The sequence below is a fragment of the Notothenia rossii genome, assembly GCF_949606895.1.
Source record: "Notothenia rossii genome assembly, chromosome: 4".
NCBI lineage: Eukaryota > Metazoa > Chordata > Actinopteri > Perciformes > Nototheniidae > Notothenia > Notothenia rossii.
Window position 1 is genome coordinate 73,203,458 of NC_136902.1, and position 17,243 is coordinate 73,220,700.

General features: G+C 41.3%; 2 protein-coding genes and 1 long non-coding RNA gene across 5 annotated transcripts in view; 2 read left to right on the forward strand and 1 right to left on the reverse strand.

Annotated features, from left to right (window-relative positions):
- dph1 (diphthamide biosynthesis 1) overlaps positions 1-667 on the forward strand; it is a 66,363-nt gene extending 65,696 nt beyond the window's left edge. For both annotated transcript variants that reach the window (XM_079674675.1, XM_079674676.1), the window contains one exon: positions 1-667. This exon is cut by the window's left edge and continues 78 nt beyond it. In XM_079674675.1, coding sequence (XP_079530801.1) covers positions 1-3 — 3 coding nt within the window. In that variant the 3' untranslated portion in view covers positions 4-667.
- A 7,950-nt stretch (positions 668-8,617) lies between these two features.
- LOC307038012 lies at positions 8,618-12,527 on the forward strand. 2 transcript variants are annotated; one of them, XR_013807851.1, is made up of 5 exons: positions 8,618-8,662; positions 9,556-9,675; positions 11,486-11,650; positions 11,767-11,836; positions 11,981-12,527. It is a non-coding gene; the product is annotated as an uncharacterized lncRNA (long non-coding RNA). The 2 variants fall into 2 exon arrangements; XR_013807852.1 differs by lacking the exon at positions 8,618-8,662 and adding an exon at positions 9,204-9,296.
- A 3,394-nt stretch (positions 12,528-15,921) lies between these two features.
- On the reverse strand, positions 15,922-16,977 carry LOC307037965 (uncharacterized protein). Its single transcript, XM_079679223.1, has 2 exons — positions 16,855-16,977; positions 15,922-16,494 (listed from the first exon to the last, which is right to left on the reverse strand). The coding sequence occupies exon 2, from the start codon at positions 16,363-16,365 to the stop codon at positions 16,021-16,023; it is 345 nt and encodes a 114-aa protein (XP_079535349.1). The 5' UTR covers positions 16,366-16,494; positions 16,855-16,977; the 3' UTR covers positions 15,922-16,020.
- Positions 16,978-17,243: the final 266 nt, after the last annotated feature.

Sequence of the window (17,243 nt, forward strand, 5' to 3'; positions counted from 1 at the left end):
TGAGCTCCGCCTTTGACTCGTTTCGTGCCTGTCAGTGCCTCTGCTCACGGCTGGAGGGAGGTCAAATCAGAAGAGGAGAGTGGATATTTGTCCAGACAGACTATCAGCAAGCAGAGCTAAAGCCAGAGAAGCCCTCAGCCACTCCTCGAATGGATTACCAGCCATAAATAATCCCTCATTTTACAGCTCAGCAAATCAAACCAAATGCTTTGCTCTTATTCACGTTGTCTGCACGTGTTTCGAGCTCAACACAAGTGACAGAGAGAACTGCTTGTTTGTTTGAGGCCAGGCTCCTTCATGTGAGTGACATTCTCATGAAGGAGCTGCTCTCTGCTGTGCCAAAGAAAGTGATTTTCTTCCCGTTTTGTAATTGTTAGAGAGAGATGACCTTGAGTTTCTTATATGGAATTACAGCGTTAATGAGGGAGGATTTAGTCAAATGCTATTCACATGTCCTTGTATAAAGCACACTATATATCAGACACTTCAAAGTTTCCCTTAACGCTATGCTTCAAAGATAGTCATAGACATATTGTATGAAGCACTTTATTTGATGTACAAAATGTGACTTTTCACTATACTTAATGTGTGTAGGAAAGTGTGATGGCATGACCTTGTTTCCCTGTCCTCCTTTTTCAAACTCTGAAACAATAAATCTGAAATGTAACCTTGCTTCCCGTGTGAGTGTTTTTGATAAACGCAAAGCCATACTGAAGCGATCGGTCTGTTTTTAAGCATGCGCAGTGCTAGTCACGACTGCTCTCCATCCTCATCATTTATTTAAGGAGTATTCTGTCAATAAATAAATAAACCCTCTATTGCTGTCGGGCTGCAACAGCAGAAAGTGATTGACAGCAGCGCTCCTCGGGTCCAGATGATCCCGAGAACTTGTAAATCTCCCCCAGAATGCACCACATTGTTTCAGGCGAGTATGATCTTCTGTGAGTTTGATTTGACGACAACTAGGTGTCTCTCGTCATACCCCCCGTCTACTTTCCACCATAGTATCTCCTTGGCAACAGAGGCCAGCACTATGCAGCCGGTCCAGCCAGATGTCTGTCTCATGATGGGTCTCACTAGTGGCTGTTATTTGGAAGCGCTCACTATTTGCTACGTGTGTGTGTGTGTGTGTGTGTGTGTGTGTGTGTGTGTGTGTGTGTGTGTGTGTGTGTGTGTGTGTGTGTGTGTGTGTGTGTGTGTGTGTGTGTGTGTGTGTGTGTGTGTGTGTGTGTGTGTGTGTGTGTGTGTGTGTGTGTGTGTGTGTGTGTGTGTGTGTGTGTGTGTGTGTGTGTGTGTGTGTGTGTGTGTGTGTGTGTGTGTGGTTTGATTTATTTTTTGGCACACTCCACCAGGGGGAAAGAGGGGAGAGTTTATGAAGTCCTCTCTCGTTGTAAATTGCATGATTTGTTATTCTTTAAATATTAATTACTTTTTCATTTGAACGTCAGTGAATGAGGATATGTTTCAGAACATGTCCAAGCTGGCAAGACTTTAATTTAGTGTGACAGGTTTGGACTTATAACTTTATTAGACAAATACTATATTAAAGGGTATTAAAATCGTCGTAATTAAAGTGAAATAGGGCCTTATTATATTGCTTAAAATATTAGAGAACACTACCAGAGGTCTGGACAATTTATTGCATACTGATAATATAATATCCTACGTAGGAAATGTGTTCATACATTTTTTTTTTTATTTCTTTTTGGTTAATCATTCATAATAATTTTTCAACTAGCAAAAATCAGAGTGAATATAATCCGTGTTTGGGTGTACTGTAAATATTATCTGAACATCTCGCTCTCATTCCTATCTTATTGTTTATTTATTTCCCCATTGATTGTTACCTTGCCAACAAGCGCTTTTTCATAGATCCATGTTGAAATATAACAACAGCACTACCAAATGTTTATTCACATTACACTACATGCAGTTCATGTGTATGTTTGTTCATGTATTCAATTTCTTCTTTGGATAGATTACAAGATCATGTTTTTGTTTAGTGTGCCTGTGAGATGCCTCTGAATATAATTGATGTGTTTGTAATTGCAGTCCGATGCTGATGTTGTGTCATGTGACTCAGCCTCACCTACTGTCCGCATGCTGCAGTTCTGTTGTTGTTTTGTAACGGACACGAAGGTAATTAATATTCTCATAATTGCTCCTCATATATTTGCTAACTAACCCTGCATGCAGAAAATAAAGAAAGCAAAATGGTTCAATAAAAGTGCATTTCTGAGCAGTTTGATGGAACTCTTTCAAAGCATATTGTGGTTACTTGCTATGGCTCCTGGATGGAAAAATAAAAAGGATTTGGACCAGAAAGTGAATGAGGCTCTGATTCCACAGAGCTGTTTCCCTCTGCCAGCCACAGACAGATAGATGGCTGTGTTAGTGATGCCATATCTCCTCTCTGATTCACCGCCATCAACGCAGGCAGCTACCACTAGATGGCGCTGTTTGAGAAGCAGTTTGCAATCCTGTAAGGTCCCACACGTTTCACTGTGGAAAGGCTGTGCTGGACATGGCAGAGAGAGAGTGGTAGTAGGCAGGGTACATCAACCAAGCATATATACATCTGTAACTGGTTTGTGGGATTCTTTCCAGATGTGGCAAGGATTAGTTTCACACTCTTTCGTCCTCCTTGGCATCCCATCTCTTCCCCTCTCCCCTGCACCCTGCCTGCTCTCAATGCATATGTCAAGAGAACATGATATGGTCCCCACAAATGGAACAAACCTGAGGTCTTCTTTAAGTCGAGGCTAAAAACGCTTTATTTTTTTCATCTACTTACCTAGAAGTCTTTTAGCTTGTTTTAGAACCTACTGTATTTACAATGTTGTTTTTAAACTATTCTGTATCTCTTTTATGCATCTGTTATTCCATTATGTTTATGTATTGTGTTCCTTTCTGTTGTTAAGTGTTTGATGTAAAGCACTTTGAATTGCCTCTGTGTCTGAAAATGTGCTATATAAATAAACGTACCTTACCTTACCTATGGTTGGTTCTTATGGGTGCCCCAGCACTTGTGTGTGTAAACCACAACAATATGACTCAAGAGCCAACAGTGAATGCATTGCAAGCTAAACAACCTCACATCATCCAGTATCCGGATGTGTTAGTTGACATAACACATGTTCAGTAAATATGAACTTTTTGTCTGGGTAAATGTTTTTTTCTGTGGCTTTGTCTGGTACCTGAGCGAATACAATATGTCAGCACCAGAAATGTATTGTGTTGTTTATTTCCCTGAGCAGCGAAGTGCCGGTCTCTCCATGTCTTGTCTGCTCCTTCCCGCATGTCGGGCGACTTCTCATTTATCCTGAGCAAATGCATTATTCCAGTCTTTCTTATCATAGTATGTAATAATGTATTTGTTTATCATGTGTTTTTTTTGGGTTATTAATGCATTTTCTTTCCAAAAAGGAAATCAGGCAGGGGTGGAAAGACAAACATTTTCAAATATATTTTATGACTCATGGCACTACATCACAAATAAACAGAAGAGGAGGATATTTATTTGAGGCAGCGTGTGTGAATTCAGAAAGCCACTTGTGTGAGTGAGGCTCTTCTTCTCTCTGTGTTTCCCCTGGATTACATTAGAACCTAACCGAAATGACATCGGGGGAACACTGCTCTGGTTCAACTCTGTAAAGACACATTGGATTTCATTTGGGTGTGCTATGGTGATAATAATAGCTGTTTGATGTGACTCCAAAAGCAGCTTGTTCTTGAGTGAACAACACGGTCTAAGGGCCTCTGAGCTTTGCTGCTGCATCAGGTCTGAAATACAAGAGAGTAAATGTGGCAGACCTAGGACAGCCTGTTGTATTCATGTTTAAATACATTTAATTCCAATTGTTTCTTTGATTTGGTTTAAGTTCAACACTATCCCCCTTGCTCTGTGTGTGTGTGTGTGTGTGTGTGTGTGTGTGTGTGTGTGTGTGTGTGTGTGTGTGTGTGTGTGTGTGTGTGTGTGTGTGTGTGTGGGTGTGTGTGTGTGGGTGTGGGTGTGGGTGTGGGTGGGTGTGTGTGTGTGTGTGTGTGTGTGTGTGTGTGTGTGTGTGTGTGTGGATGGATGCCTGGGCAGCCAAACAGCAATGTGAAGGAAGGTTGAGAAGGAGGTTGAATAAGTGGTGTAAAGAGATGACTAAATGTGCGTAGGAGGTCAGCATGTCCCTGATCATCCGGCCAACAGCCGCCCCAGCACAGGGCTGTCACAAAGTCACCTTCTTCCAGCCATGAGCGTTTTCCTGGCACGCTGAGATCTTCTGTCACTCATCATTGAAGTCCTTTTATACTCTGTCTACAGTGTCTAGTGTAACGGCGCATGTGATTACTGCTTTTCCTTTGTTGCTCTAACAGTAGTTTGAGAGCCATTCTACACTCTAGTCTTACACAAACTAACCAATGATTATTGACATGACAACAAGCTAAATCAATACTCACTTTGTATCGACTGGAATGTCTTAAGAAATCAGGCAGATCATTTCAATGTGAATACCAACTAAACTTCTTCTCTGCTCTGCAACCTTTTCTTATCCAAAACCAAGCGATCATCAGTTAGTAAGTCCTGTATGGACCATATATTGTTCATTAAAGCTATTAGTAAAAGAATAAATCATGCTTCTTGATATGACTGATATTAATACAGACCCTCTCTAAATGATACGTTCTAATATCATTAGTTTAGTGTAATTCACAATGTGAAGCAGCGACCCATGACTCATTGTTATGAAGCTTAGTAGCAATGCAGCTGTTAAACTTAAGTTGGTTAAAACATGGATTAGATTGAGAGTGGAGGAGACATGGCTCATGACTGCTCGTCATTTGAGGAACTTACTACTATTGTTAGCTGATAATAAAACATCTGGATGTGAATATTAATATAAATGTGCTTACATGATTCAATGTCTCTCATTAATGAGCTAATGGGGCCTTCCCAGTAATAACTATGAATACTCAAGTGAGTATCAGTAATTGTTTTTGTATCATTACCCGCAGATGTAATGTTATTGTGAAGTAAGGCAGTGGTCCGAATGCACATTCACACAGAAGGCACTATTTGTTACTTGTTTACATACGAGGCGCATCTAAAACACTTTCAAAGCCCTACATTTTAATTATAATCTTAATATTTATCTTTTGTTTAAAAGAAGGATGGACTAGATGAACCATATTCATGTTCATGTCAGGGACAGATAACACATATTGTTTAGATGAGGTTATTACTATTCAGCCTCATCTTTTTATTTTACAGAATATATTTAAATAAATGTGTATCAGACCCAGCTACGGGCCAGTGACATGATAGAGTGCACGTGCTGCTGGAAAGGAGCTCCGCATGTGAATCTCACAGTGCAGAGAAAATGGAGAAATCATCTATAAGGCCCCCTCACCCGGAGAATAAGCACAGCCTCGGGAGGAAGTTTTGATTTGTGTGATGTATTATTCAAAGTATTTTTGTTAACCAGCACATCGATGTTGGCCAAGCTGCTGAAGTGTACTTGAGCAAGACATTGAACACATGCTTAAAGCTTCGTGGCTCACCCCAGCTTTCGCTTTATTGTTAAAAAAAAACATTCAAATCACCAACAAAGATACAAAGTGTCATTGATTCATGATTAATCAGTTTATTGATATCAATTGATACATTACAATTCATCATCCAAAAACGTTTTGAAGAAGTTGACTCACCTTGCTTTAGTCTTTAGTGTATCCAGTTTCAGGTTTGTTCCCTGAGCTCTTCTCCTGGCCCGAGTGTTTTCATAAGGACCGGACAGGTAGCCTTTGCCTGACAACCTTTTCTGGTCAACCTTCTAAAGCAGGGACTTTAAACGACATGTCAAAGACTATTCCCTCCTCCAGGATATGCAATACTGTAATATTTATTTTAAAATGTACAGCAGGAAGATGTTCAAATACTCAAGGATAACATCTCTGACATGTAAGGATTCCTCCTACTGTGCGTTTCAATTATTGTCAGCTTCAAAGAGTTCAGTTATATATGTTATATTTATGCAGCCAGACTATTTGCTTTTTGTTAGTTTAGCTTATTTTGTACATCCTGTAGTTTATTTGTAAACTACTCTTTGAATCTACTGAACTACATAAATGATTCACTGAGTATCAACTTCTGTAGAATATGCTTTAGTTACATTATTACATTATTGATGAGATTCAAACTAATTTGCTGCATTTTGTCTTCACATAGATATACTCACTTTCCCCTCTCTGATTCTTATGTCCAGAGGGTCTTTTCTTCAAACTCTTTTGCACCACTCTGGTTCAGATGTGTGTTTTGCCCCCTAGCGACCATGGCTGTAGACTGTTACCAGTGGTGCTGTTGCTACAGTAACAATCTAATGCCACGGTCGCCATGGAGACAGCAGGAGAAATATGATTGGCTGTGGTACTCACTGACGTCCTCGGTGGTTTGATGATGTTGGTGATGCAGCCTTCAGTGGTGCTGGGCTCCGAGAGGAAACTTCATACAGTACAGCAGATCCTTCCCTCTCCTCTCAACTCTTAGAGTCACATGGATGCCTTTCATCAGCAGAGGTTTGCCAGACGTCAGTAGCCATGACTGTAGACTGTTACTGTACTTTGGAGGAGTTTTAGCAGTAAGCAGTCTAGAGCCAAGGTATTGATGCACTGACTGTGTGGTAGATACAGAGTGGATGTTAAATGAGGCTGCAGAGTAAGAAACATGATGAGGGAAAGGGGGGGGGCGTGCAGAGTGAGAAAAACACCACGATCTTCCCCTTTGACCAAAAATGAAATGTCATCTATGATTGCATTATGTAAACAAATCAAGGTGTGAAGTGCTGAGGAAAGCAAGCTTTTTAGTGCTCTTTACAGTCCCCTCGCATATATCTGTGGTGCACTACACAGCCGTTAGCCAGAATCTGATTATACACTATGACACAGTGCCCACAGTAGCATTGCCTTTCCTGTCATTGGCCTGAGGCTCTGTGTGGCCAGACTGGCTGTTACACAGTCCAATTGTTGTGTTGGTATTATTGATTTCCATGCCGATTATCTATGAGTCAGACACAGGATATGGACGGAACGGAGCACAGTGCGGCTTATGCAAGCTCAACTGAGTAACTCTGGCACTGACGTCAACAGACCGAAAATGTGTGCAATCATCTTATGTTTATATTCTGGCCCTTTGAAGCTGTGTAGAGGTTGTGTATGTTATGTGTGTGACTATGTATCTTATGAAGGAATCTAGATGAGAGAGGAAGAATGGGAAAAGTACAAAAGTTGTGTCAAAAGAGGATTCTTTGATTAGTACTAACATTTATATGTAAATCTCTCAATTATACTTTTCAAAAAGTGTAACACATCTTAAATCTTAAAAGTAAAACAGTTCGTTTTTGTGACAGTGTCTGGTGTGACGCTGTCCATGGTGCTGACTTAAAAAAAGAGACATTGTAAGAGACATGTTCAGTAGAGGTCAGAAAGTTGTATATGCATATAATCCATAACTAGAGAACTAATAAGAACATTACAAGCAAGAGATACATATGCCCACTGGTAACAAAATGATCTGTATATTAAATTAATCTATTTAATATTTCTTCAAGACATCTCGTATATTTTACTGAATGTATGTACCAGCTAAGCCTGGTTTTTCATCTTTAAGTAAAATAAACCTGCAGCTTCATAGTTGATCAAAATCTTGATTAAATGAAGCCCATGCCGTCAACCCATAGACCACGTCCAGCACCATGGACAGCGGTATGCAGTTTTGAAGCAGCTGCTGTTCTCTTTATAATATAGTGTTGCTGATCATTTTGATGCCTCCTGTTGTTTTCCGTGCTGTGTCAACTTGTTTAAAGCCACTGTGGATATGCCCCGAGCAGCTGGACATTAGGGCTAAAAAAAACAGTGGTTGAGGTTATTGAACCACACTCATTGTAATTCTGGTCATAGCCCCCTCCAGGAGTTGCACTGAGGAGTTTTCTTCAGACCCCCGGGCCTTCCCACCCCCTCACCCCTCTCATCTTCTCCGCCTATGCACATCGCAATGCAGGTTGTAGACGTATAGGCGCCTCGCGCTGTGTCTTTAAAGCCCTCTAACGGCTGATTGGGTGTCGTCTGCATGTGCGCAGGAATGACGCAAAATTGACTTCATCTCAATAACGCGTCACGATGTAATTTCAACATGAAAAAAATTGCCGAACAGCTTTGCCGGCCAATACTAAGAATAATACTGTAGGACACTTTATTGAAAGTAGGTCTCTCCACCGGTGGAGACATTGATTATTTGCTGTGTGTTTGGTTTAGCTTAACACTAAAGTAACACATGCGTACATCTCGTACTATGCCATCCTGACTACACACGTCCGTTTTAGCTGTCTTGGGTATTTAATAAGTCTAAAAGGCTCTTCGGTATGACAAGCACAAAAGCTAACGGATACACTTTTAAAAAAGGAAATCAACAGTATGTCGTGATATGCTCACTGCACGGGGATGCAGACTGGTTAACATGCAGTCAGTGCAGCCTACACCCTACAAGACATTTCCCTCCTTTTTCCCAGTTGTCACTGCCGATGTGCGCCAAAGTGACTCACACTGCAGTAACTTCCAGCCTCTGTGATCTACCGTAGATTGAAGAAATGGCACGCAGAAGAAAATTCAGTCAAGAAAAAGAGTAAGCTTACACTCATTTAACAAGCTTTACCTTGGTGTGATGTATTGCTACACTTGGATCAAGAAAGCTATTGTAATCAAAAATGTGTAAAAGACAAAAATGTGGCACAATGAAAAGGAAAACTTACGTCTTTGGTCTTCTTCTGTCCAGCAGAGATTTTTTCAGTTTACGACTTGATCAAAACTATAAAGATTCACGATGTCCCACCTGCTCAGATATTAATTTGATGTCGGCACATCATTTATTATATCATATTCTCATCCTACCTAAGCTTATCGTCAGCATCAGTGCGTGATTGTTGCCAAAAGTAGCTTGATTTGTTTTTCAATGTCGCTTCTCGCTCTTGCACCTCGGTATCTCATGAAATTCAGCGGGCTGTCCCGGCGATCTGCTCTTATAGACATCCTGTAGTACTAGTAATGGAGATGGGAGGGGACTCTCATTCATTCAGAAGCATCACCTACACGGACGATGTACGTGGACTCTTACGTCATCGAGACAATTCAGTCAACAGGAGGACGCGCAGGGTTCCGCGAGGGGAGGAAGAAAGTGGGGGGAACGGAGAAGGAAGCATGACAGGGGCTGAGGAGGAAGTGTGTAGGAGTGTTGGGGACAATCTTTGCCTTTTTATTCGGTACAGTAATGCTGCATTGTCATGCTCATGTAAGGCAAGGGGATTAAATGCCACCAGGAAGTTGCGTTAGAAGTGTGTGTCACAGGAGGAAGCAGGAAAAGTTTACCTGAACATATGAGTCAACTGGACCCTCCTGTGGTTGGCTTATGGAACTATTTGTCTATTTGACTTGATTTATATACGCCTGCGTGTTTGTGCCTGTTAGATGATCAGTCATTCACTTCTTTATTTTGACTTTTTTCTTCTCTGTCATTCCCAGATCATCTCTGCCAGGCAGCTGTGGGACTCCATACCTCCTCCATCTTGTCTTTAAAGGGGTAGTCCATGACACTTTTCAGATTTAAAGAATACAGATAAAAGTCTAAGCACTGAGGCTAAGGTAACTTACTAAAACAAAACAAACTCAACCTAAATCATCCATTCATTACATCCTCTAACCTGATTACATCATCACAGTTACTTTCTCAAACTAAAGAAAGCTCCCCCAGAGACACAGGAAATTATAAAACTTTATAATATCCGACAAGATATCATGACAAAGAAACTTAAATACATGTAAAATATGTGCAGTGCCCCTTTAAATTCCTGATGTAAGTGACAAGTAGTGGAGAACAAATACAATCTGGATCAGATCAACTTTGGTCAAGATATTTAAGTGATAAATAAGCCTGAGAACTTAAGCTCCAGAAAAAAAAATACCGTTCCGACTAGTTAAGGTTTATAATAATAATAATATTAATAATAATAATAATAATAGCATTAATAATAATGATATTAATAAACTCTTTGTATAGCACATGTCAGGCACAAAGCAGCCCAAAGTGCTTTACAGAAAACAAAACAACAATATTAAAATAATATTAAAATTAATACAGAACAAAATAAAACATCTACAGTGATAATATGTTACGATAAAACAATTTTAAAAAGAAAATGTTAAAGAAAAGCAAAACAGAAAGAAAATACGGTAAAACATGGGCAATGATACTAGTGACAATTGACAGTCAACCCAAATTAAAAGCCATACTAAAAAGATAGGTTTTGAATTAGCTTTCAAACATTTCAAGGGAGTTTGCTGTTCTAAGATCCACATAATAGTCCCATGTCAACTGCTGTCATCTATATCTGTAGCAATTTGAAAGCAACATGGATTAGAAATCCTAAAAGTGCTCAGAACAATGAAAAGCAGACTTCACCTGCCGATCAAAGCTGTGTGATGTGGTTGAAATCAAGAACAAGCACACAAGTGGACCTTGAGTATTGTTTTGTCTTGCCTTGATATTTTTAGAATCTCCTATAGCAGAAAAGGTAATATAATGTACTATGTCTCTCTTCTCGGTAAGCACAACAGTGGCTTATTAACATCATCAGTTACACCTGTGCCTAACAAGTCTTATTATCTGGTTTAACAAAGAGCTTTGGACTCTGACTAAAATGAAATGTGTCTCTTTTGGATAATAAATGCATTGTTTGCTGTGGAAAAACTCGTGATTAAGTCATTACCAGGAGCTCACCATGAGCATCGTGTTCAATAGTTTATGCAGTAAAGGAACAATATGACCTGCATAACAGATTTAAGCGTCAGTTTCACACACAGGGCGATTACAGATGTTGTATGACTCAATAGTGTGTTACATAGAGATACACAAATTAGTTCTCTGTGTTGTGTATCAATGTTACATTTAAAAAAATGTATTTAAAGTTCTTGAGGGTATGTAAGAGGGTCACAGGCTAGAAAAATTAAGTATTTTATTTGTTTCTTAGTTAATTATTTATGTTATATATAAATTATAATACAAAAATAAATAGCCTAAAATACATTAGGTTCAAGGTTCTTTATTGTCAAACTAACATAGCTACAGAGTAATTATGTCGTTGAAAATCTTAGGTCACAGGCTTCTCCAACAATGCAACACAATAATACAGATAAGCAGAAAATATTAAAGCAATATTAAAGTATATTATATTAAAAGTAATACAAAAAGAAAAATAGTTCTAAAATAAAGTGAGACAAATAAAGTGGAATAGTGCAATACGAGTCTATATACAAGCTATTGGAATGATATATTAGATAATAGATAGATATTACTTAAGTAGCAGATGAATGCTGTGAAATTGTTTCAGCAGTTCAGTTGTTTTGTCTTATTGCCTGCGGGATGAAGCTGTCTGTGTCTGTTTGTTTTTCTCAGGAAGCTGTGGTAACGCCTGCCAGACGGCATCATACTGAACAGTTTGTGGCTGGGGTGATGGGGGTCTTTTATAATCCTGAGGGCTTCACCCTATATAATCACCCTATGGCTATACCATTTGAGAAGGGGTCACGAGTAGTGTTCGCGTCTCACCTACCAAACAGGGTGGGAAGCACTGATTTAAATCATTAATCATCTTTCCATCCTTCTCGAGCTGAATATTAGCCTGAAATAGTGTTAGCAATTAAAGTCATAGCTGTTGTTTTGTTTTTTCCATATAGCTGAAGAGCCATATGGACATGCACTGGACTCCCTGAACCTTGTTTCCATGCTGATGTGTGAGTGTATAAGGTAGGCATCCAGCACACTAAAACAGACTTGTAAATGATCAAATGTTGTCAAGAGTATATGACTATACCAACAATCCTGATAATACTTTGGCAGCGTATTTCTGTCTTTTTTCCATTTCTCCACATTCTCCTCTCTTTCTCACAGGTGGTGTTCTTTGATTGCCTGCTGATGGCTGTTTTTCTACGTGTGAATGTCTAACTGAGAAAGCTGCAGCTAACGGAAGAGGGAGGGAGCGCCAGCGATGATTCACTTGTTTGGTGTAAGCAGGAGAGCGACAGGGAGGAGGATCATTAAATAACCACCTCATATCAAAAGAGAGAGTCACACATAATGGGCTGATTAACAAACACTACATACATCATTATAATGAAGAGTGGTATCACGCGGTGTTGAGTGAAAAGTGCTGGCTATTGGCACATTACAATATGTGTTCAACAGGAAGTTCATGGAGCACTTGAACCTGTTTTACTCATGTTAACAGTATGTTTAGGGCAGCTGTCTCTTCACCTGAAATGGATTATTTTGTGTTCAGGATATCAATGGGACAGGTAGTGGTTGCTGCAGTGGCCTGGGTACGAATCCGACCTGCTTCGCTTCATGTAATCTGCTTTCTCTCTGTGGCTGTTCTAATATTTAACAGTAAAAAGCCCAAACCATAATCTTTATTAAAGGTCAGCTATTATGCAAAATCCACTTTTTCCATGTCTTTTATAAACATGTGTCCCCTCTGTGGAAAGAGATTCTGAAAGTTTCAGGAAAAAACATTTACTTCCATTTATATAAAAACCTGTCTGAAAACAGATTTTGGACACTTTATGATGTCCTAACGATTTGTTGGCTTGTGTAACCATTAGCCAATCACAACCCCCCCCCCCACACACACACACACACACACACACACACACACACACACACACACACACACACACACACACACACACACACACCTTGGCCCTTTCTCATTTCTCCAACTGCCCTCCTCGACTCCCCTCCTCGACTCCTATCCTCGATACTTAGTCCCGCCCACAGGAGATGCGAGCCGAGGAGCCGAGGAGGGGAACCGAGGAGAGAGGAGGGGAAGCAGCAGGTGGTTAGAGAAATGAGAACTCCTCTCCTCTGCGCGGTCATATTAAAGCGACGTCCGTTAATTATGACGTGGCAACAGCTGCATCAGTTGTGAGTGTTTTGTTAGAGCGCAGTATTTTGTAATCTCTGTTAGATCAGCTGAACATTGTTCCCCCACATATTTACTTTTAATTCCATTTGCAACAAGTATGACACGAATGTACTGTATGAGTATTTTCGACACATACTAGCATCTCTTCTGTATTGGGCAGCACTAAAACCTTATTATAAAAAGTACCCTACAAATAAAGGGAGACATATAGGCTACATGAGGCTTATGTACGTTTCATATATTCACACATGCACACATAGGCCTACAAACACCAAAAAAAAGCAATGACTGTCTACACACTATACTATAAGCTATGTTAACCTTTTTAAACTAGTAGGCTAAATGACATGATAAATCATCAACTCACACCTCTTTCACAAAACACCTGCAACGAATTTCTAATCCAAGTAATTAACGAATCATGAGGGACCTGACAGGCTATATAGGGTCCAGGCACACCTGTGATTTAAATCTCAACAACGAAAAACATATTCAGTGACCACATGAAACAAATTGAGTCATGAAACCCGCTGTAGCATGTGCCTTACGGCAGTGGCAAAAACTTCTGACCAACAACAGGAATCAGGAGAGACGCCGATCCCAGCGCTGGAAAGCGAGAATGCGCAAAGCCGTCCTGCTTCATCTTGAGGTATTTGAGTGTTCGATTACAATTGTTTTAAATTGTTGAAAAATAAATGGCTTTTTTCATTGGAATACAACAATGGATTAATTTGTTATGACAGAATATGTATGTGCAGTTTAGTTTGATGGATAAAGGTATTGACCTGTACATTTTATTCTTCCTGCAGGTTCAACACCCACACTCATACAAAAGTTTGAACAGCAGTGTTCCGGTGCTGGAGCTGTACTTCGGAGATGGGTGCCTGCTGAAGGACTTCAGGATGAGCCGAGACTCCCTGGAGGCCTTGATGCGGTGTCTGGGGCCTGAGAGGAGACAGGCCTGGGGACACCACATGACTGTATTGACAACTGTGTACTGGCTGGCACACGGTTTGTCATACTGTGCGGGCCTTTCAGGTACCCCTCTCCACGGTCCACAGACTGGTCCACCAGGGAGTGGAGGACATCGCTGCTCTCAGGCAGTCTGTGATCAGGCTGCTTGCTGGTCCAGAGCTGGAGGAGGTCGGGCAGGGCTTCCAGCAGTTGGCCGATAGCCCGGCATTTAGTTCATGTGTGGGTGCCATTGATGGGTGCCACATTAGAATAAAGACCCCACCCGGACCCAGTGGCAGGACTACATAAATCGGAAGCTCTTTCCTTCCATACAGCTGCAGGCTGTATGCGATGGGAAGGGTAAATTCCTACAAACTTTCGTAGGGTTTCAGGGCTCAGTGCACGACACCCGTGTCCTAAAAAACAGTACCTTATACAAAGAGGCTCTGTACCCTCCCCCAGGGTACTTTATTGTGGGAGATGGTGGCTATCCGTGCATTGTACGCCCCATAACGGTCGTAACCCCGTATCGGGAGCTACTACAAGGGAGGGTACAGAGCCGCTTCAACGGCTGCCATGCCAAAGCGCGCAGCATCATTGAGCGCGCTTTTGGGATACTTAAGGGGCGATGGAGGTGCCTCCTGTCGAAGGCCTTGGAGGTGAACCACACCTTTGTCCCTGCTGTGGTAACTGCCTGCTGTGTACTGCACAATCTCAGCATTACTGCAGACATGACTGAACTGTTGGAGGAGGAGGAGGAGGAGGAGGAGGAGGAGGAGGAGGAGGAGGAGGAGCAGGAGCAGGAGGAGGAGCAGGAGCAGGAGGAGCAGGAGGTAGAGAGGTCTCCACCTCGTCCTGTGAGGGGGGAGCGAGGTGGACAGGGCCGGAGAGACATACTGGCAGACCAAATCTCGGCTCCTGACCACAACCCGGTCCAGCTGAACGACCACGATTATCGTTGAGAGGATTTTTATTTATGGCCAGTTTTTTTGTTACCCGTTTGTTTTCTTCACCGATGAAAAATGCATTTACTGGCCAGATGCATTACTCAGTTCTTTTGTTCGTCCATTTATATGCCTTATTTCCAATTTCACCTTGCTCAAGTTTATTTAGAGCAAAGGACTTTACAGACCCATATGTTTATTACAAATTGTATGTGAAATAGGCCATCACACAATCTCTTTAGAAAGTGTTACGTTTAGTGTTGAAATGTAGTCATGTTCAGTGATAAAGTATTGTTATGCTTTGACTGAACTTGAAAAGAAAGAAGAGACATCTGTTAGCAATTTTACTTATGTAGGGTTTGAGCTACATGCAGTAACTTGCCTCAATGTTAATATATATTATTTATAATAAAACATCCCTGATATTGCATTTGGATACTTTACAAACGGTTGGTTTATGCGCAGAATTATTTGAGGTGGAGATTTAAAAACGGAAATCAGTGGCCATGACTTTCTGTTTGACTGTAGACAGTTATGCCTTGGGTTGCAAAAAGACTTTAAAAACGTTGGCTTTTCAGTCAGGTCACAATCATAAAATGTATATTCAGCTTTGTATAAAATAAATATCTCCTTGTATCTTCAGTAAATATGTGTGTTTCTGTATGTCTAATTGTAAAGAAGGCTGCATGCTTGATGTAACCCTTGTATGGTGTTCGGGTCTGTGGGACCCCTTTATTATTTTTCTAAAGAAAATTGATAATTTATTTTCTCTAACTCACTCAATGGCCTTGGCTCTGCATGTCTCCCTTGAAAAAGAGATCAATGATCTCAATGGGATTTCACCTGGATAAATAAAGAACAGATATCAGAACACATTTTCAGTGACCACCCACTGTACCCCCCCCCCCCCCCCCCCCCCCTACACATTTATATTACATACAGGGTGTTCGGGTCCACCAGACCCACAAACACTTGCTGAATAACAGAAATATGAACACACCACACAAGAGTTAAGGTCAAAGTTAAATATGTTTACTAAGTGTTGTAACATATATAAATAAAGAATAAATTAACACATCCAAAGTACAGAGAAAATAAGAAAAAAAAGACTATTCCGTCCTAACTAGTTCCTCGAAGAGCTTGAGGAATTTGGCTTCCTCCGAGGCTGCCTGCTGGCGGTTGAAGCGGTCCTCCTCCTTGTCCGCCTCTGCCTCCAGGAACTGTAGCAAAGCACTTTTTCTTTTTTTTCGGGGAGGGGGACCGGCAGAGGTGGATGGCTCAACACACTCCTGGCTGTCCGAGCCAGACTCTGTGGCCTCCTCATCCTCCATTGTGGCCTGGCTCTGGACAGTCTTAGTGGATGTTGAGCCACTGCCAGAAGCCACAGCAGCAGTGGCCGAGTCCGTCAGGGTGGGAGGGTCGATGGATGGCCTCCCACCGATGGCCTCATGCATGGCCGTAAAATGCGGATCTATTAAGTTCCCAATCCAGGAAAATGTCACTCACTCCCAGGCTTTCTTGGCCAGTAAGGTTATCGTTCTCGACCCTCACTTTGATGAGGGTCAGAGTGTCTTGCTCTGTCCCTGTGAAAAGACAAAGTAAAAGGTGTAGCTTAAAACTGTTGGAAGATTTACAGACTGTAATGAGTGATGGATTCTAGTGGACAACATAGCCCAAACCAAATGATGGTGCTGAATGCTAAACAAAGTTTTGGTTGATTTAACACTCTTAAAAAAATGTTTTACGTTTGCACTTGTAAACATCTTGGCATGCTGTAGCAGGATTGGGTGTAGTTAAAATGTGGATAAAAACATAAAGAATATCAGGTGAAATGTCAATAAGGAATGCGGTTAGAGGGCTCTAACTGCATACAGACGGGCGGAGTTGGATCGCGCATTTCACTTCTTAAATAACTAATGCAACGTATCATTATCAACACTTACATTTGTGCATTGCTCCCGCCATGGTTTTGAAATGATTACAGCGGTGTGTCACGCCTATTTTATACCCAACGTTCCCGGAAATGCATCCGCGAAGGACCGTGGAGGACCCATCAGTGTATCCTCGGTTATAGCTCCTCCAGAGAGCCTCCTCGACGCTCGATCCTCGGTCCTCGAAGTGCATTTAGAGAAATGAGATGTCCTTCAACATGGCGCGCTGAAATTCATTTACGGGTCACTACCGGAGGACAGAGGAGTCGAGGAGTCGAGGAGGGGGATTTGACGAAATGAGAAAGGGCCATTATCACCTGAATCTCCTCCTAGAGCACCATTGAGTTCTTTGTAACCAAATCTCTCTCAGAGGGGCGAGGGGAGGGCTCCTTATTTTCATC

What these genes read in the sequence shown, in the direction of transcription:
- LOC307037965 (XM_079679223.1), bottom strand. Translation starts at nt 16,365, where the DNA reads ATGCATGAGGCCATCGGTGGGAGGCCATCCATCGACCCTCCCACCCTG.